Source organism: Salarias fasciatus, chromosome 7 (assembly GCF_902148845.1).
Source record: "Salarias fasciatus chromosome 7, fSalaFa1.1, whole genome shotgun sequence".
Classification (NCBI taxonomy): domain Eukaryota; kingdom Metazoa; phylum Chordata; class Actinopteri; order Blenniiformes; family Blenniidae; genus Salarias; species Salarias fasciatus.
Genome location: NC_043751.1, coordinates 1,738,642 through 1,760,325, shown reverse-complemented (window position 1 = coordinate 1,760,325; position 21,684 = coordinate 1,738,642). Strand labels below are relative to the sequence as shown.

General features: G+C 49.7%; 1 protein-coding gene across 1 annotated transcript in view; it reads right to left on the bottom strand.

The window, feature by feature from the left end:
- Positions 1 to 20,696, bottom strand: part of LOC115391893 (neuronal acetylcholine receptor subunit alpha-7) — a 43,173-nt gene extending 22,477 nt beyond the window's left edge. Inside the window, exons 1-3 of the mRNA XM_030096308.1 lie at positions 20,642 to 20,696; positions 16,819 to 16,958; positions 8,775 to 8,819 (exon numbers count right to left, since the gene is read on the bottom strand). Coding sequence (XP_029952168.1) covers positions 8,775 to 8,819; positions 16,819 to 16,958; positions 20,642 to 20,696 — 240 coding nt within the window. The remainder of the gene's footprint in view (positions 1 to 8,774; positions 8,820 to 16,818; positions 16,959 to 20,641) is intronic.
- Positions 20,697 to 21,684: the final 988 nt, after the last annotated feature.

The following is a 21,684-nucleotide window of genomic DNA, read 5'->3' as shown; positions in this document are numbered from 1 at the left end:
GAAGAAACCAGTTTATTGAAAATAATCATCTGTCTGTTGTGTAGAGGTTAATCTGTTTGCATCGATGGTTTCGTTTATGGTCTTGCTTTAACCCCTTCTTGAGAAGAACAGACAAAGAGCCTTTTTACGCGTGTGACAACGTCTCCGTCGCAGCACGGTAAAAGAACCGTGCGCTCCGTCCGCCATCATTTATTTTACTCAACTCAAACAGCTGACCTAAATAGCTTCCTCCTTGTGGGTTCACCCGAAAGGTGCGCCCTCTAGCCGAACACACACACACACACACACACACACACACACACACACACACACACACACACACACACACTGCAATGGTCAAACAAACTTAATTGGACAATGTCTAAACATTTTAACTTAAAATACACAATGCATGAACTTAAATCTTACATCATGGCGCTTACATCTTGTGTTTGGATAACGCCCGGTGTGGAGACGAGCACTTCCGCCAATGCGGAAGTGAACTAAGGCCGCACGCCACTCGCCGTGTAGGCGGACAAAACAAGCGTTCCCGCCGCCGCCCCTCACCACCGGCCGCCACTGGGTATGACAGATTTCCCAGAAAGCCTTGCAAGATCGGCAAGATGGCGGCATCCGCAACGAAAGAAGTTCATAAATGTCAGGATTTTCTCAATATGTAAAGTTTTAAAATGTAAGAAAAACATTCTTCTTCGGAAAACAATTGTTGCATCTGCCTACGTCATCAGCAGCGGCGACTAATGATGATGCACGTGATTGTGGAAGGGGTGTCCCAATTCGGAGGGGGTTACTTTGGACCCTGCCCCATAGCACTCCGTTTCAAAGGGGGAGGGCTAGAAAGAGAAATGGGATTGGGCCTTAAGCTCTCAGTATGTGAGAGGTGACAGTTCTGCCTCGTCATTTTAAACAAGCAATACTTTTGTTTTTTCTTTCCAAGTTCCTGAGGAAGCAGCGTTAATCACTGCAGTGACTGTGGAAGGATCGTTTGCAATCACCCCGAGTTAAAACAATTCATCAGGCGGGGACATACTGTATCTTCCCCCAGCAAACGGCTCGGTGGGCACGTTTTATCATCGCAGAAATAGAATTAATGATTCCAAATATTACAGAAGATGCAGTTTAAGGATAAACTTTGGATGGGAATACCGTGAGCTTGTCCACAGATGCATTTTGACGTGATATTGTATCTTCTAATACGATTATCGACCCTGCAAGAGCTCGGACTTATTTCAGGATCTCTGCAACCTCTTCATCCACACAGAAAGAGGTTTAAGCTCGTTTCATATAGTTTCTATGCATGTTGGGGGAAAGTATACACAATCTCCACTTTCTCCACAGATTTCTGCTTTTGTCTGCTCTGAATTTCTCAAACATGGACTTGTAATTGTTAAAGAAAACCATATTAGGACGGTCTAGAACAGGCTTGTTGAACATACAGCTCCCAGCACAAACTGCCAGGCAGTTCTGACAGTCTGCCCCCGCAGAATGACCTTTGAAAAAGTACTAAGAAAATGGTAATTATGGGGCTGGAACAGGCCAAGTCTGAGATGCAGAACAGGGCAGATGAACTGTCGCTGCAGCAGTAGAACCTGATTGCTGGAGAAATAAGCAGCAGCATGAGGCCACGCTGTGAGGCTGAGTGAGAAAAGCTGCAGGAAGCGTGCAGCTAATGAAGCAGCGGGCCAACAGGCGTCTGGGAAAACAGCCACAGAGAGGGGATGAGATATTCACGAACAAATGTCACGCAGTTCTGATTAAGCTTCAGAAAACTTTCTTCACACTAGAACTAAAATAAAATGTCGAAGTCTTGTTATTGAGATGACCTCTGACCTCCTCCCCTGCTTTAGAACAGTTGGCAGCATTTCTTTTATTTTGAAGGCTTTGTACCTTGAAGGATGTGGCTCAGTGTTTGGCGTGTGTCACATTTTCTAACTGACACTGAAGGTCGACCCAAACCAGTTGATGAATCACACTGTTGTTAGTGATGCACAATTTAAAATGTATATAAAGGTGGAATAAGGGGAAGTGAAGCAGATACTTTTATTAGAAATATACCAAAACATCTTTTTAGCATGGTTTTCCTGATGGAGACTCTGATATTGTGAAGGGTAGATGGTTTGATCCATGTCTTTAGCCGTTTCAGTCTGAGGTAGTTTTTGGGCTGCCAGTTCTTTGCCTGCACAATATTTAAAATGGTGAAACTCCTACAGTGCTGTCTTCCTCTGGAAAATGTTGATTAGAGTTGCAGAAGCGGTGTTTAAAGCATCAAAAAGCTTTTCCAGTCCTGACCTTACCAGGGGTACATGATGCTGAGCATTTGAACTGGAAGAGCCATTCTTAATTCATGTCTACATTTAAAACAACACGCACTGGAAGTCAAGGTCGAGGTGAAGAGAAAACCAAACAACCACTGCTGAATCGGCGAAACACAAGCTCATGATAAAACTTGTGGCAACATGGCCCAAAACACTGAGTGTGTGGCAGATGTTTCTGTCACTGCAGGAGAACGTTTTTCTTTCTCGCCAGAGGAAAAACTTCCAAATTCTAAAGTTACAATTGAAAGTCCCCGAATACACCGCACAGAAATGTTTCCTCTGGCTTACAGACATCTGCTCCCCTGACGAGAAGCTTCACAATAACTCAGGAGAAGCAGGAGGAGGAGTAGGAGGAGGAGGAGGTGGAGGAGAGGAAGGCTCAGGATGAGTGTGTGTGTGTGTGTGTGTGTGTGTGTGTGTGTGTGTGTGTGTGTGCGGATGAGCCGACCTTTCCTTCAGAGGCAGCAGATTAGGTGGGATTAGTGTGTCTCCGCTTCCCCCACGTATTCCAGAGGAGCTGATATGAAAGCTAATTAAATTTGGACAGCTGCGTGAAGCGGGCTCAGGACGGTCTCTCAGCGAACTCCGACAATCTCCATCAGCTCTGACATTCACACTGCCAAGCGCTCTGGAGTGTGTGTGTGTGTGTGTGTGTGTGTGTGTGTGGTGGTGGTGGTGGGGGGGGGGGGGGGGGGGGGGGGGGGGGCACTACCACCGGGCTGGGTTCCTCTCCTCTTCTTCTGGTCCTCTGTGGAGCGTGGGACTGCAGCTCTGTGGACGGGGGACGCTGCTGCTACTGTGACTGCTGGAGGACAGTCTGCTTCATCCCTCCAGCTCCTGTGAATCTGGCTCAAGGGTCCGGGCAGAGGGAGCGTCGGTCAGAAGATATCACACCAGCTGTTTCCCACCGCTATTTTTTTGATACACACAGACCTGCACAAGCATAGTGCGCTGCGGAAGGATATACCGGCGCACAGCGGCTGAGTCTATACTTCCACTGCTGTGCTTCGGTATATCCTTCCACGGAGCACTGCGCTGCGCAGGTCTGTGTGGATCAAAACATTATTTTAACGGATTGAAAAAAAACCCACTTCTTTTAAAATGCTTTATAACCATTCGGATTTACTTCACGTGCTAATACGCCGTCCCCTGGACCACTGGGAGGAGGATTTTGTCCACTTTCTCAGTCTGGCTCTGTCTCCTCTTCACCTGCCGTAGTTGAGCTAAGCTAACTACGATGCTAACAGCTGTTAGCCAGGCACTGGACGAACAGACACAAAAAAGGTATTTATGAGCTTATCTCACTCTGTAAATGATCGGGATAGGGTGTGGGTCCAAAATCTTCGGAGTATTCCTTTAAAGAGTTTTAAGTAAATCTACCATTCCCGATAAATAGAGCGGCCTGAGCAGGACCACTGGTTTCAGGGTGGATTCTACTTCATAAATGCTTAGCCCACCTACGGGCTTCGCTAGTGGCACAACTCTATCTCTGTCCAATCCACTGAGACTATACAAAGCTCGACGCACCAATCCCCCGCGCGCAATGGCGCAGCGCCACGCCCCTCACCGAGGGTACATAACCTTGGACGGCGCTACAGCAAACCCTTCTTCTTTCTCAGCTCTCCATGAGACTTAGAAGCCCTCGTCTCCTCTCCGGATCAAGACTCAAGAATGGATTCGCCGGCCCGGGACCAGTCGCCATCGGGCGTCGGGCCATTCTCCTGCCGCTCCTGCGGCATTCCGCTCATCGTGCAGGACTATCACGAGCTCTGCTTCCTCTGCCTTGGCTGGCAGCATCACCGCCAGCAGACTTCCTGCCCGCCCTGCCTCGCGCTGCCACTCGAAGAGAGCCGGTGGCGAGCGGCCTTCATGGGCACAACCTCCCCGGTTCCTGCCCGTGAGGACGACACCGAGGAGACCACCACCCCCGCTGCAGCCACCAACGACTGGGCCGAGATCCGCGGCAGCAGCAGCAGTCGCAGACTCCCGAGACACGAAGCGCTCCGTCCGCTCGACCCGCATCTGCCAGCAAAAATGCAAATAAAGGCTGTCAGGCCCGTTACATCTTCGAAAGAGCATCAATCCTTCCTCCCCCGTGTTGGCATGATTGAAAAGTGCAAAACCCAGCTGGGCTCTTCTCCCTCCTTTCTCCCGCTCCGAGATAAGGTGGCTGAGAATGGTGAGTGGAATGCTTACGGAACCACCTCATCACCGGCATTTCCCTCGCGCTCTGGTCGCACTGTGGCTGCGGACGCGGGGCATAGCGGCGAGCTGGAGCCACTAGCTCTCACACTGTGCACGCCAAACAAGCGGTGCGCTACCGATGTCCTTCCGGCACCCCGCAAAAGCTCCAGGCTGCTCTCTCCACCGGCTTCGGCTCGAGTGAGCATGAAAAAAGCGTCAGAGCGGCGACGCCGTCCCAGTCCGGGTCCCCGCTGTGGGGCATCCCGGCCTCGGCCGCACCCATGGCGCTCCTATCAGTGTTTGTCCGCTGGCCTCTGCTCTCGGAGCGGCAGTGCCGTAGCGCCCCGGGCTGCCGGCGTACACACGCCCCAGCCCTGGCGCCACTCATACTGCTTCCAGCGGAGTTTCTCCGCCGAGCGGCGGACTCGCGCCGGCCCAGGTTTCCGCCACAGAGCGTCCCAATCCCGGCCTTATTCGTTTTGCTCCCAACAGCGCTCCCTCGGCTTCTCCGTGTGTTGACACGGCGGAGCCTCGGAGCAGCGAAGCCCTGCCGTCCCGGGTTCCCGCTATTGAGCGTCCTGGCTCCGGGTTCAGCACCAAGGCCAGCGGCCGAGATCGCGCTGCCTCTGCTCGGGTTGTCCCCAGCAAAACGCTGGTCCGTGGCCCCGTGGCGGCCGCCCGCGTTCATTCAAGGGAAGCCCCCTTCACGGCCCTTTCGCCGGGGCCCCCCATCTCCCGAGGCCGGGAGGACGGGTGGGCCGTCCCCTCAGGCCATGGTGCAGCCACTCATGCTCCGGTGGCGTGCTATGTTGGGACCGCTTTCTCCCTGGCTGTCCAGGATGCTGAGAAGTGGCTATGCTCTGCAGTTCGCCTGTCGTCCACCTCTCTTCAACGGCATCCTTCGTACGCGGCTCGCATGCCCTGCGGGGGCGGCCGCTCTCGAGGCGGAAGTAGCCTCACTCCTCCGCCGGGGACGGAGCTGACACTTTGGTTTTTATTCACCCTACTTCTTGGTTCCCAAGAAGAGCGGAGGTATGAGACCCATTCTGGACCTGAGGGTCCTGAACACTCACATAGCCACCAGGAGGTTCCGCATGCTGATGGTCAAACACTTCCTGGAGAGCATTCGACCCGGGGACTGGATGACTTCGGTCGACCTGACGGATGCCTACTTCCACATCCCCATTCTCAGAAGGCACAGAGCCTTCCTCCGCTTCGCCGTGGAGACCAGGTAATTTCAATACAACCGGCTCCCCTTCGGCTACTCTCTCGCCCCTCGCACCTTTACCAAGTGTGTCGAAGCAGCATTGGAGGCCCTCCGTCGTCGTGGTCTGAGGATCCTCACTTACATCGACGACTGGCTCATACTGGCGTCCTCTCATCAGGAGGCTGTGCTGCACACGACCCAGGTCCTGCACCACATCGAGCTCCTGGGGTTCATGGTGAACCGACACAAGAGCGAGCTCACCCCAGCTCAGAGCATGGCTTATCTGGGGTTGGAGCCGGATACACTCTCCATAACGGCCCACCTCTCTGAGGAGAGACGAACCTCCCTTCTCTCGACCCTGAGGTCTGCAGTGAGAGCACCCCTGGTCGGGGTTCGATTGATCAGGACCATCCTGAGTTTGATGGCCGCAACCCACCCAGTGGTCCGGCTGGGCCTTCTACACATGAGCAGGCTGCAACGGTGGTTTGCACGCCTCCGCTGCGTGGGGAAGCGGGACGGATGCAAACGGTTCCCGATCCCGCCCCAAGCGCGTGAGGATCTCCTTTATTGGCTGGATCCTGCTCTCCTAATGCAAGGAGTTCCCCTGGGCTGCGTGTCGCATCGCGTCGAAGTGTTCACGGATGCGTCTCAGGATGGGGAGGCACCCTAGACCACCACGCGGTGGGTGGTGCAGAAAGTCCTGCTCCATTTCCAAGCCAGGCTGAAGGGCAGCCATGTGCTCGTCAGGACCGATAACACTACGGTGGTCATGTACCTGAAAAGACAGGGGGGGACCCGGTCTCCCCCTCTTCATCGCAAAGCAGCGGAGATCCTCCTGTGGGCGGACCGGCACCTCGCGTCTCTCAGAGCGCGTCACGTTTCCGGAGTCCTCAACGTCGGTGCAGACAGAATGTCCCGGGGAGGGCCACTCTGCGATGAGTAGGTCTGTCCCCTTGAGTCGCAGCCCGACTCTGGCACAGGTTCGGACCCCCAGTGGCAGACCTTTTCGCCAGTGCAGAGAACGCACAGTGCCCACTCTGGTTCTCGCTCAGGTCGTCAGACCGGCCCCCTCTAGGGGTAGACACCTTCGCACACAGGAGCTGGTTGTCGGGCCTCCTGTACGCGTTCCCTCCAGTCCACCTCTTTTCCCCGCTGCTGCGCAGGGTGAGGTTGCACAATCTTCAGGTGATTGTGGGGGCTCCAGACACCCCGAGTGAACAGTGGTTCCCGGATCTGGTTCAGCTGGCTGTCGGAGACCCGTGGCCGATTCCCGACGGACTGACACACTGCAGCAGGCAGGGGGGGCCCTTCGGTCCCGCCCCTTCCTTGGCGGGAGGCTCCTGGCTTGGAGGCTGAGCGGGTGAGTCTAGTGGAACTAGACCTCCCCCCAGCGGTGGTGTCCACCATTCAGAGTGCCAGGGCCCCCTCTACTGTCAAGGCCTACAGGTTTCGGTGGCAGCTCTTCATGTTGTGGTGTTCGGAGAGGGGCTTGGACCCAGTCTCCTGTGCCATCGGTGGAGTTTTGGAGTTCTTCCAGGCCCTGCTGGACAGCGGTCGCGCGGCATCCACCCTGACGGTTGCTGTGCCCGGTCAGGGCTCTGCGTCTTTATGTCCAGCGCACAGCTGGCTTTCACACCACGAACCAGCTGTCTGTGAGGTTTTGAGCCAGGGGACGTGGCTCCCTGCTGACCTCTCAGCATCTCGCCCACTGGGTGGGGGCCGCTATTGCAGCTGCCTACGAGGCCGCTGGCGGTGATTCGTGCTCATTCCACACGATGTGTGGCTGCCTCTGCGGCCCTGTGCAGAGGGGTCACATGAGTGACGTCTGCCAGGCTGCCTCCTGGGCCTCTGCGTCCACCTTCGTGCGTTCAAATCTGTTGGATATGTACACTGACTCTGCGGCCATGTCAGTTTTCGGCGAGAACAAGATTTCGATCGTCTAACCGTTTCGGTCCTTCTGGCCCTGCCGCCGCGTCCCGTGTGGGGTCGCGGGCCAGGGTTTTCCCCGCCTGCCGCTCTGGCTCTGCCTTGGCTAGCGGATGTTGTGACCGTCAGTGCTCAGCGGGAACGGAGGTTCTGCCGCTTGAGCGTGTGGGTCCTGTGGCCCGGCTGCCGCGTCCCGTGTGGGGTCGCGGGCCAGGACTTTTCCACCTGCCGCCTGGCTCGGCCACGGCCCGCAGATGTTATGACTGTGGCGGTGCTTAGCGGGAACAGGGGTTCTGCCGCTTGCCGTGTCTGGTCTTCTTGCCCGACGACCAGGGATTCCCCGCCTGCCGCTTGGCTCTGCCGTGGCTGACGTGTGTGTGTGTTGCTGCGGCGATGCTTCTGTACGTCGTGGGCCGTGCTTCGTCGCTTCGATGCCCGCCTCGTCCTTCGGGAGTTCTACGGCCGTTCCGGACGTACGGTTTGTTTACTTCCGTCTTACGCACCAATCCCGTCAGGAGGCCAGCTGGGAGTACATTCATCGACCTACGGCCTTCGCCTTGGTGAGTACCACTAGCGAAGCCCGTAGGCGGGCTAAGCACTTACGAAGTAGAATTAGTAGTTACTGGATGTAACTCCAGTTCTACGAGTAAGTGCGTGCCCGCCTACCTGCTGGCCCAGCTGTCTGCTTCCCTTGTTTTGCTGACGTCAGAAGAAGGGTTTGCTTTAGCGCCATCAGAGGTTATGTACCCTCGGTGTGGGGCGTGGCGCTGCGCCATCGCGTGCGGGGGATTGGAGCGTCGAGCTTTGTATAGTCTCAGTGGATTGGACAGAGATTGGAGGTGTGCCACTAGCGAAGCCCGTAGGCGGGCACGCACCTACTCGTAGAACTGGAGTTACATCCAGTAACTACTAATTCCCACAGCTCAGACTGCTGGGTGTTTTTGTGTTTATCGTCTCTCTGCCACTGGCTGAGAAGCAGACTTCACATCAAGAGTTTGCAGGTTTAATTCCCACTGTGAAGCGGTCACCACCGTGGGTGTCTGAGAATGACCTCTGACCCCCAGGTGATGGTGTGGTTTGAAAGACTGCGGGAAAACATCTGGCCCTGCAGCAGGTAGAACTGTGTTGATGGAAGCTGAACTCACCAGCTGCAGCCAGATGTTGGTGGTCAGTACTTGATTCTTCTCATCCTGAAAAACACAGAACAGAACAGAACAGAACAGAACAGAACAGAACAGATCAGAACAGAACAGAACAGGTACTGTCTGGGACCATTTTCCTCAACATGATGACAGACTGTAAATTTGAGGAATAATGTCTGAGTGCCACTTTAACCCTTTGGGTTCCCACCAGTCTTCTGACCTGCAGCATGAGCTAAAAGCATCAGCCGGTCACATGAGAGCCACAGAGACAAGGAGCCAGCTGTAAACCCAAAATCTCATGAGGAATCTGTGTCGTGCAGACCTGAACAACATATTTCCAGATATGAACAATAACTGTCTCCATTTTCCTTCCATTTCTTCCTTCCAGAGTGCAGCTTATTGAATTCTGTGTTTGTTAAAGTAAATGTTCCCCGATCTACCTGCCAGTCCAGAGAGCTTTAAACCTGAAGGAACCAGTCTCTCTTGTTGGGAAACTGGAATCTGTATCAAATCAAATCCTGATTATTTGACTTATTTACTCTGATCTCTCTGTTTTTGTTTTTCTTTATCTGGTCTCATTTGTATTTTATGTGACCTCTGACCTCTCTGTTCTAATATAATGTTTTAAGCTGCTGTCTCCTCCAGGCTTCCCCTGAGGAAGACATTATTGTGTCTCAATAGGGCTGACCTGCTAATAAAGTCTAATATAAAATAAAATCCACAGCTTTCCACTACCGTGTATGGACGGACTGAAACCAGTGCTTCATGTTTTAACTGGCTCCAGTGATTTGTTGAGCAGCTCAGGACCAAAGAACTGAGTCGACACCCTGGTTTTTGGTTTCAAGTAACAAACAAGTACAGAAGAACAGAAGTGACCCACAATCTCCACTTCAAATGAGGATCTGGGAATACGTAATGAGGGAACAGCTGCCGTATGTAAATCCACTGGAGCTGCAGAGGTGGATCCTGCTGTGATTCTGCAGAAACCAACGCCTCGGCCGACGCTTCCACACGGCTCCCGGATGCTACGCACACTTCGGAAAGAAAGACAGACGGAGATATAAAACCGTGTCAGCTGCTTGGAGGGACTGTTGAAGCCGAATCAGGGGATCAGTTTTACGAGTCGATGAGCCTAAAGCTGCGTTCGGGATCCAGCGGCCTCGTTTGCAGATGTCCTTTAAGTCACTGCCTTCACGCTTAAAAGTCTCTTCATTCTGCGCCGTTTCTTTTCTCCAGTAAAATGAACGCTAAGCGTGGCGGCCGGCCAGAAACGTGGAGGATGAATACGAATAATGTCAGTTTGATGAATGTCCAGCCTGCTAATTCATTCCAGAGCGGAGCGGCTCACAGGGAGGGCTGAACGGTGAGGATGTGAGCGGGTCTGGTGTGTGGGAGGGAGGGAGGGAGGGCTCACACACAGGGAAAATGTGAAAAAAATGAATAGCCGACCTTCAGTTAGCTTCCCGCCAACGTGAATCGTCAGTACATGCAGAGCAGCCGTGTGGAAAAACGTTTCTGCATATTTGAACGACGAAACATTAAATTCTCACTGAAACAGCGGCTGCAGATCAAAAGAGAAAGAACTCCACCCTTCTCAAACACCGGACCTGCTTCATCTCAGCGACAGCTGTCTCTTTCTCTTTACCAACCCCAGAGAGGCTCGGACAGGAACCCAGATCCAGCTCATCTCACAACAAATCCTAGTTTTTGCAAATTCAGTTCACAAAATAAGAGGTTTTAAATCAGGGCAGGTCCTTTGATGGTTCTGAAGGAAGACACAGCAACACACAAACAATAGTATATCAGCAGTAACGCTGTGATTCTGCTCCAGAAAAAGAACTCAGACATTAGAAGAACCAGCCAAAAGCTGCAGCTTTCTATCAATGTAACTAAACTGTTGACCTGTTATGCAAAAACAATTCTGCATTAATTGCTTCTGAACCGCTCTGTTGGTTTTGTCCAAAAAGGCCCTGCAGCTAGTCCCACACACTCCTTTAATGGAGTTTCATATTATCCACAGATTCACTCTGGAGGCTCCCACTGTCTGACACTAGTCCCAGGTCTGCTTTGAATAAAGCTCATCTGAACAGGTTCCCTGAATTAGTTCCATCTGATGACACAGCGAGGCCAAATGCCGCTAAGCTAACACCTGAAGACCCCCAGCGGTCAGGGTTTGCTTCAGTCATGTAACACTGCTCTAATCTGCAGTGAGCATGCACACTGTACCTTCAACATAGAACATCCACACACAGAGATGCTGCTCCAGTTGTTTACTGGAGCAACAAATGTGCGTCTCCGACAGCTGGAACTGAAACCAAGCAATTTCATTCCTGTACATTTACACTGGAAGCAGACGAACCTAGAACCGAACAACATGACAGGAAAAGTTCAGAGAGAACAGAATCCTCCCTCTGTTTATGAAGAAGCACTGCAGGTGTGTTAGGCAGGCAGGAGTGAAAGCGACAGCTGGAGCTCAGCTGTGACAGCGGCACGGCAGGCCCTGGTCAGTCCATCCCAGCTAACCATGGCCCAACAAGGGTGGAAGCTGGCTTCAATATCTGTGAAATATCTATTTTATTAAACATTTCACCATCATTTCAGATCAATTAATCAAAATTCTATGATAAGCTGTATGAGCAGGTGGTTTAAAAAGAATAACTACAGTATGAAGCGGAGATGGACCACCAGAGTGAATCCAGCAGAAAACAAGTATTCAGAAAGTCAGGATCAAAGATTCTTGAACATCAGAGGCTTCTGAAGAATTCTTACATCTAAAATATTGATTTGTGGAGCTGTGAGGAATGATAACCATTCCGGCACATCGTCTGGTTTTCAGGGATCATTTCTGTGCTTCAGTTGACGATGCGTGTTTATATTAAAGGCCCGTCCATGCTTCACATGTCCGCGTGGGTGCGCGTTGCGCGTTGGTCCGCGTGACATAAAAATCGTCATGAATTCCTGTCCGCTAGGGTCCGCACGGACCGATCCGCGGACGTCCGTGCAGCAGCCAGAATTTGAGACCGCGTTGCGCATTGCGCCAGGTTGCGGAAGTGTGCGCCTGCGCCAGAGCGCCATAGCAAACAAAACATGACATTAAAAGTGAAAGTAGACGGAGCTCCAGCCTGATGGCTCCACTTAAAGACACCGAAAGAGTGAAAAACTCATGGAAAGAGAGAGAGACTGTCTGGAGGGAGGAGGAGGTCTGCAGACAGAAGTGAAAAAGTAACTAATCGCTCCGGCGCCGCCCCGCGATTCAGAAACAGAAAAAAAAGGCTAAATAAACTTTAATACTTAAAGATAATGTACTGACAGTGTATGTGCTTAATTTTCTCTAAATAATCCGTAATAAAGGAGCAGATAAACAGTCTGTGGTGCCGGAAAAGCTTGTCAAGGCTGCGTGGATCACCGCGCCTGCATGAGAAGCACAGCTGAGCTCAAAATGTAGCATGGGAGAAAGCGCGTCCGCATCGGTGGTGCGCGGACCTTCCAAAGCGGACGCGGAAACGCGTACATGTGAAGCATGGACGGGCCTTTAGTCACCTGCTGGAAATCCACAACCAACCTGAATCCCTACAGACTGAAGTGTTGAGTTTGTTTTGCTTCTCAGCGGAAGGAGGACGAGCAGAGGACAGGAGGAGCTCCTCAGCTCGGGAGGAGTCACTGGTCTGGAGGTAATGCTGAGGGGCGACGGGCCGAACGGCAGCAGCTGGAGAGCAAACACGCATAAGCTGCTGGAAGCCGTGGAAGCAACCCCCACAGAGCAGACAGCTTCTGACAGGGAGAGCGGCTCACCGGCTGTCCATCCAGCTCCATCTGAAGCAGCTTGATGTCCAGAGCTCAGCTTGATAGAGAAAACCTGGAGGAGAGCCTGTTCGGCCATCTCTCACCATGAACGCCTCAAAGGTCGTTACTTTCCTCATCATGTTTTCTCTCTTAGGGTTTTACAGTAGAACGTTCCTGCTGCTGAAACGCTGTAACCCTGAGGAGCTCAGCTTCACCGCTCATTATGAACTGAACAATACAGCAACGCAAGAACCAAACAATCACAAACACTGAGGATTAGAGACGAGTGAAGTTGTCTCTCCAATGGGGATGGGCGTGGCGCCTGAGCTCGTTGCTCATTGGCTCAGAAAACACCTACACTGTGCATTAATGCATGAATGGATCAGGCTGCCAGCTCCGTCAGGATGTGATGAAAACTGGAATCAAATAATCCATTAAAGGTTGTATAGAAGATCTTTATTACTAACAAAAATGAATTAAAGCTAAAAAATGGCGTTATTAAGCTGTAGCAGCCTTGTTTTTATCGTGATAAAAAAAAATCATAAACATTAATCAACTCTGGACGTTGTAAAACCAACATTACTTTAGCCAATCAATAACGAGGCAGCCTCGTTATCTATTGGTTTTCTAACGTGTCAATCAAGCTCTCTACATTTGTAGCGTAGCTGTCATGCTCCTATGCCCTTTTCGTCCCCCCTCCCCCACGCGCTCCACCCCGCTCCCCCCATGCCAGGCTCTGCTGCTGCTATCAACACCTTTTCACCTGCAGACTTGAGACACTTTTTCTTAATCACAGCTGCAACGTGCTGCCATTTGGTGAAAATGTATGTTTTAATCTTAAAACAAGACTTGTATGAAAAAGTCCGGAGAGTGAGAGGAGGGGGGTGGGGGGGGGGGTTGTTTAGCCTGCAGGCTGCAGCCACACAGATCAGCTGTGAGCTCCGAGTCTGCTCCAGTCCTGCAGCTCCACACAAACCTCCCCGTCCTCCTGATCCACCGAGAGCAGGGACGGCTCAGGGACAGGGTTTGGCGCAAGTGCAGGATTTTACTCATATTTGCTGTGTTTGTGTTGTTCAAAAGGACACGTTGTGTTAACGCTATGATGCTAAGTTGTTAAAGCTATAGTGCGTAACTTTTAAATGTCTATGAACGTCTGTTTTAGCCAAGCCACTACTAGTGGAGATGACAAAATGCAGATTAAGCCGATCGGCTCCTCTAACATGTCGCGGGATTTTTCAATACATATATTTCTTGCTTTGCGTGTCGACCGGCGACATTCCCGCGCTGGCGAGCAGGAAATTACGCATTTTACGTCACAACAAGAAGGGAGGGGGAGGACGCGCAGAGCGTCTCATAGCAACAGGCTCAGCTCAGGCAGAATGAGGAAGCGGCATGGCGGATAATCCAAAGAAACGACCGAGAAAGAGTCCTGGAGTGGATCCTACCACCAGAAAAAAAGCCTGGACGGTTGGGAGAAGGAAAGTGACCGACGGAGAAGGCAAACTTGTCAGGTACAAATTAGCAGGCACCTTGTCTCCTGTTTGTAATAAGCTATTTGCGTTTCTGTGGCTAAAAAAACAAAAAAAACAAAACAAAAAAAACCAATAATTACCTCTTCGGAAGAGTCCGTCTTTTTTTCACCAGCTGTCCTTATTCACACACAATAAAAACCGTTTCCAACGGTGATTGGCGCTGTGGAAACGCGAATCACTGTGGCAGATTGGGGGGAGAGGGGGAGGGGGGGGGGGGGGGCAGGGGGAACACTGGGGTGTTCGTCATGTGGAAGCGCCGGCTTTATTGTTGTAAGAACGCAGAATTCCGCTAGAGGGCGACTGAAGTTACGCACTATAGCTTTAAGTTGCTACATGCTACTTTCTGCGTATGTAGGAGGCGGTCCTCCGGGGAGAGCAGGGGAGGAGGGGTGGGGGTCACGCATGGCAGCATTTCAAAAAGGACTAACAGTCACTGGATTTCTCTCTCCGTGGAAAATCCTCTATACAACCTTTAAAATCATGACCAGACATTCACTTTCACCACTGAACATGACTTTTTGACATTCACCCAGTCACACCCAGCAGGAGAGGCAGCTGCTATGGAGGGCGCTCAGTTTGGGGTTTGATGTCTTGCTCAAGGACACTTCAACATGTGGACAGAGCTAACTGAGTCCGAAGCACGCAAAATAGGGACGACGTTGTGGGTAGTAAAGGAAATCAAAATTCCCTTCTGTCTCCAGCTCTCAAGTCTCTCAGATTAAAATGTTTTGCGTGATCCATCCATCAACCGTCTGTAGGCAAACCCGACTAACACGGATCAGGACTGAAAGTACAGGGACCTTTAAGCTGGACAGGTCTCAGTTTGAACACACGGTTGGACAAAGTTTCAGTTTTAGAGTTCTGACATTAAGCCAGAGATATCTGCTGGTGCAGCGGCGGCTGGCGCAGAGCCTGGCAGCCTCATGGCTCGTGGCGCTCTGATCAGGTCGGTCCGGAGCCGGGTCCAGTATTCTGAAGCCCAGCTTCTGGACCTCAACACTGAACTGATGGAAAACAAGCAGGCAGTGCTGTGAGCAGCGGGTGCAGCTCCTGCTCCACCTTCCACCTTCCACCTTCCCGCCGCTCGTGTTGGTGAAAGGTGAAGACTCACTCTGTGGCCGAATGCAGCACGACTGACAGATAATGATCAAGAGACGTAACAAGCAAGAGAGAATATAAGTTTATGTAGTGCTGAAGAACTGTGAGGGAATGTTTAATTAGCCTCTGGCCTCGTTTAATGTTCCTGCTTCATTCACTGTTCTGAATGTTGTGTAGCAGCGTTGTCTTACACACACACACACACACACACACACACACACACACACACACACACACACACACACACAAAACCAAAAAACACAACTATAAATACAATATCCAATTCTTCAGTGGGTCGTGACCTTTGCCAGCAGTAAAAATGTCCAGGAGGAAAATGAACGGCTTCACATCCATTCACAGTCCCTGTGTGGCATGATATGAGGACCTAATTACCATCCAACCCTGCAGTGCCAGCCCAAAGCTTTGGGTGTCAGCAAAACGGGAAGAGAAGGGCGACTGAGCCCTAAATGAGCAAACATCCACTGCAAAATAAAATCAAGAGCCAAAGTTCCATCGTGTTGAATTCCCTCCAAGAACAGAAGAGTAGGGAATTTATGAAGCCATCAGTGTCTCTGCAGAAGTCTGATAATGAGCTGTGCACGTGGGCACGTGGGCAGCAGGAAGGTCATGTATCTGCAGCGCGTGAGGGGGACCAGGACCGTTAGACCCAGGACGACTCCTCGTTTTCATGTTTCCATCAGTTCATCGCCCTCAGTGATCAGAAATTATTCTAAGATCCATCTTTACTATGAGATCAATCCGTTTTTTTCTTCATGAGCTCCGTTGTGTTTGAGAGGAATCAGGTGGATGGTCTGAAGGAAAGTTTTACACTGTAAACATGGCAGTGTTTAATTTAACATGTGCAGTCAGAACACAGTAATATCCTGTGTGCTGATTCATCTTTAGATGTGTGTACATGTAGACTGATTTGGTTTCCTCTGCCATGTTTCCAGCACCTTGTTAAATATTTAAAAACAAGACTTCATCAGTTCTGAAGGCAACACTGAGCATCCAAAATAAATCAGGACAGTATGGAACCAGCCAGACTTCACAGACAGAAGAGGACCTGATTGAAGACTCGACGCAGCACGGTCACTGCAGATATTTACTCTTCTTCATTCGACTTAAAGCAGCTGAAAGAGACGGTCTCACACTCAAACTGATCAAATCTATCCAACACCAACCCTACTGGATGGAAATGGAAGCACGGCAGAACCTCGACGTGTTGTGACGAGCAGGTCAGGTGTAAAGACCTGATTCTTTACTTACAGACATAAAATCCACTCAAACCCAGTCTGCACTGCTTTGGCTGGTGAAAAAAATAAAACAACTGATTTTTGTATTTAAATTAATTAACAGTTTTCAACAGCCTATAATAATAGTGTGACAGTTGAGAATTGGGATTCAGGATGTATTTTTATGATGATTCCACTGAGTGTTGTTCGTTGTACCCGGGAGAAAACCTCACAGCTCATCATTCTAAAAAAAATTCAAAGTACTGATCTGTGAAAGAAGAATAACAACCTCCCAGAAATCACTCCGTCATTAAAAACACATTACTGGGGTCAGGCTGTGTGTGTGTGTGTGTGTGTGTGTGTGTGTGTGTGTGTGTGTGTGTGTGTGTGTGTTCTCACCACGTCCATGATCTGCAGCAGGCTGAAGGAGAAGTGGACGGTCAGGCTGTGGGAGTCGTTGTTGACCGGCCGCTCTAGAGGGTTGTAGCTCTTCATCAGCTCCTTGTAGAGGCGCCGCTGGTACTCACCCTGCAGAGAGCCTGTTGGGGGGGGTGGGGTGTGTGTGTGTGTGTGTGTGTGTGTGTGTGTGTGGGGGGGGGGGGGGGGGGGGGGGGGGTTAGTTAGAAGCTTTACGTTGTCTCAGTGATATAATTCTGAACCACAACAGAACATGACTTCTCTGCACCTCTATGAAACAAGTGCAGAGCAGAGTTCACAACGGTGGAAACAGACTCCACGTTACACCAGGGGTCAGTTTGTGAAGGGATAAGAAGGGACTGATATTTCAAACAGCGTTTTAACAGACCGATATTACAAAAGCATCTCGTTAGTTTGGTCCAGCCTTGTCGCTTGTTCTTCAGATCGTGGTGAGCAGGCCTGCAGTCTTCATAATGAAGAGCGTTTGTGAGCGTGGGCCACTGTGCCACTTTGACTCAACTGTAAAGCTACTGATTCAGGCTCTGAAATAATTCAAATAGGTGTGAAAATGATGCTGTCGCTATCCATGGTGCTGAACTGCTGTGAGTTAGTGCTGCTCTGTGATTAGCGACCGTGTAGCCTGACGATCGTTATGTTTGTTACTCTTCATCTTCATTTTGAAGGACTTCAAAACGCCAGTCTCTCTCCATGGTGCTGAAACTTGTCAGTCAAGCAGAGTTTGTTGTAAAATGATTGTAATCATGAGCTTCCTCTTCTGCCTTCTCCAGCTGCCTTTCCTTTATGGGCTGTGACGTATTTTTCGACAATGAATCAAACAACTTTCTTTTCTTTTTTTCCTTTCTTTATTTCAGCTGGTGATCTCTCCGCTGAGCCAGCAGCATTAACTGTACTGCTCTCTCATCCCATGTTGTCAAGTTGTGATGATACGACAAAACTGTAGACTCACACAGAATTCACGGAGACTGGTTGCATTTAAAAGAACTGTTGAAATTACAGCATTTTCCAATTCCAGTTTCCTGGAGGGACTAATGAACGCTTTACATTGCGGGCTTAAAGCTGAGCTGTTCCACCACGCTCTGGAGCAGCTCATGTTCCCTATCACTGGGTGAAAGATCCAACACCTGGTGAAATCTGCCTCACAGTGAGAGGAAGAGCCAACATCCAAGGATCGAAAAGGGACGCCGCTCTGAACGCTTGGCCGCCAGGAGCCAGTTCTCCCTGTGGGAACTTCTGTCTCTGACGATCCTTCTGATGTTTTGGGTTTTAAGCGGAGGTGCCAGACGGGGGCAGAACAAGTGACAAAGTGTCAGAAGCACAACGACTGGCCCAGAGTTTACCTCACATCTCTGTCTGAAACTGCTAACTGCATAGATTCTCCTGGTCAGGGTTATAAAAGCCACTGTGTGAAACAGTCCTTTGAATCCCGACACGCCGCCAACACAGAGAGAAACAGCTGAGAACAAAGAGCTGAACGAACAGACCGAGCTGCAGACTCTCACACATCAGCAGCCTGTTTTCACAGTGTGCAGCAGACATTAATTCAATGACGAAGATTCTATTGTTGACGAATTCTGCACAATTGGAAAGGTTTTATTTGGAAAGACTCAGCCAGGCTGCATTAATTACCCACAACTACTGTCAAACAAAGCACACCCATGATCAGACATTAAAGCACATCTATCACTTCTCAGTTTATCCTTGTAACTTTTACTTTTTCATGCTGAAGCTATATTTTCCATGACATAAGAACAGGCATGTTGTTTCCACAGCTATCAACAGCACAATTTTTCCTTTATTGTTTTAGAAAAACTTCCAAAAGCAGCATTTAGGCAATGACTGCAGAACAGACAGAAATGCTACAGAAGCTGAAGACGTCATTGGCCTCTGGTCCCTGGTGGCATATTTCCGTTCTCACAACAAGGTTTAGAACATTTTCCACCACAGGCTGCTTTTAAGCAAAATAAGTTAAAATGTTAAATGCATATTTTTAAATGTTTTTCTGAGGGATAAATGAGTGAAATATTCCTGCAGACCCAGGCGCTGCTGTTCTGAGACCTCTCTTTGCTCAGTCTGCTCCGTGAAACCACACAGGAAGGCGTCAACAGCTTCCCTCAGTGGCGTGGCGATGCTACTGATGATAATGACAAAAATAAGGCTGTTCTTTCAGACACTTCTGGTTCCGTCTTCACTCAGCGCTGTTCTTACTGCACCACAGCATACCTGTCATCCCGTTTTATATGTTGAAACTTGAGCATTTCATTTGTTTTTAAAGAAAAACATTTGTCTCTAAAGATCTTGGGCGACTGGGTGAGGCTCTCAGGGCTGCTTCAGCTCCGTTTCTCTCTCAGAAACTCTGGCAGGGTGCTGAGACTCGGGTTCCAGGGGTTCATGGCTTTATTCGATCACCACATGCTTTGCAGAGTGACTTCGAGCATTTCAATCACCTCCTGAAGTCATGATCTCTGGTAGCTTCTTTCTGGTAGCCTCCTTTTTCAAAATAAAAGTCAATGCAGATTAATGGAAGGTTAAATACTGGGGCAATTTTTCCAGCAGTAGCTGTCTTTAATGATTTGAAACATTGACCCTTGAAATTCCTTATCAACTACAAGAACATATTTAAACTTTCAATAATTTTATTGATTTATTTTTATGCTGAGAAATTTTGATTGAAATGTATTTTGCTCTGAATCCAAGAAATCAATGATGTAATCACTGATTTGAATCACCACACACACACACACACACACACACACACACACACACACACACACACACACACACACACACACACACACACACACACTTTCCTGTTAGAAGCAACACATTCAGGCCTTCAGAGAATTGAGAGGCAGACACAAATGACATTCGCCAGGTTTTCCTGTCAGTTTACAGCGGAACGTCTCTAAAATGGCACTTCTGAACATTTAACCTCCGGCCGCGTAATCGTTCATCTTCACATATGCAGATCATCAGTACAGAGAGTAGATCCCAGAGCAAAGCTTGATCAATCAATATAAAGCCAAACCAAAGCTTCATTCACTCCGTCTTCTTCATGAGTGGAGATTTAATTTCTCACAGATACAAGCTTCTAAGGTGGTTTGATATGAACCCACAGACTCCTGCTTGTAAAGCAATGGTCAGTTTTTCTTTTCCAACAAGTGTAAAATGAGAAAATATTAATGATGAAAATGTCCCTTTGTATTTTTATATACAAAGTAAAAACTGAAGAAAATGAGCAAATCCTAGTTTGGTTGATTTGAAAAGGAGTAGAAAGTAGAAGCATTTGTGTGAAATTGGAAGTTTGTGTTGAGAAAAGTCTTTTCGGTTTGTCCATTTATGTCCCAAACGTCTGAGTTTTAAGCTTTGATACGACAGAGAGAAACGGTCAAGTCAGAGGTTGAGCTTTCAGCTGAAAGGCATTAAAGTATTAAGAAGTTCTGATTTATGTGTTTGCTCATAGGACGGTCTCTAATACTGTCACACAGTGAATCATCTGAAGGCTGAAACCTCCAGCGAGGCGACACGTCCACAGGAACACATGGCCTTACAGTCATAACGCCTGACAGGACGGCAACCAGCAGGGTCAAGCCTCTGCCTCTCCAGAGTCTCTCCGAGACACGGCAGGAATAACAAATAAGCATCTTGATTATGTTACAGAGTTACATCAACCATCAACACACACACACACACACACAGAGAGAGAGGCGAGAGAGAGAGGAGAGATGAGGAGAGAAGAGAAGAGAGCGAGAGAAGAGAGAGAGAGAGAGAAAGAGAGAGAGCATACCTTGGATGAGGCAGGACAGCACCAGGACATGCAGAGTAAAAATCCCAGCATCCATCCTGAGCAGCTGTGAGTCAGAGAGACGAGAGACTGAGCAGAGTTCCCTCTGAACCGCCAGAGAAAAGCACAGGAGAGAGAGAGAGAGAGAGAGAGAGAGAGAGAGAGAGAGAGAGAGAGGCGGAGAGGAGGGGGATGTATAGAGAGGGAGGATTTTCTCTGAGGTGAGATAGTGCAGCTCCTCCCCTCAAAACCATCTAAGGCAGAAGATTCAGCGGCACGCATGAAGCACGGTGTGTGTGTGTGTGTGTGTGTGTGTGTGTGTGTTATCATGATTATTTGTGAGGACAGAGTAACAGTCGCAGTGTGTGGACTCAGTTTCTTGATGAAATAAAGGTCAGTCCGCCGTCCTGTGGACCAGCGTCCGTCTGTCTGTCATTTCTTAAGAAGGTATCAAGCTCAACAGGAAGCAAAAGAAAAATAAAACATTCTCAAGAAACAATTAAAGCTGTTTTTGTTTGTTTGTTTGAGGTCAGTGGACCTTTTATCTGATCTCTTATCTGAAATCATCTAAACATAAAGTAACTCTGGTCGGGGTTACTCTGACCTTCAGCTCCACATTCAGCCAGTCTCCAGAACCTCCTGTTTCTCCTGGAAAGTCTCTAAAACCAGGAACCTGAGACTCAGAGACACGAATCCTTCATCAGTTCCTCCAGAATAGATTATTAGAATTCTCTAGTATCAGTGAGAACCGAGACCTGCTGAGGAGACTCCTGTTGATCCAAAATGCTGCAGCAGAGTTCTGACAGGATCCAGAGGAGAGAACTCATCACCACAATATCAGCTTCTGTTAAATCCAGAGTCTTATTTAAAATGCTTCTAAAGAACCAGACTCCATCCGGTCCTTAATACTCCTTTTTTACCAAACTGGTTCTCGTGCTGGTTTCGGGCCAGTCTCCAACGTTGAAGCAGTTGTTTGTGATCCCACCACCTGTGGTCTTCAGCAGAAGTCCAGCAGAGACTTGGCGGAGCAACGCAGACCCAGTTCT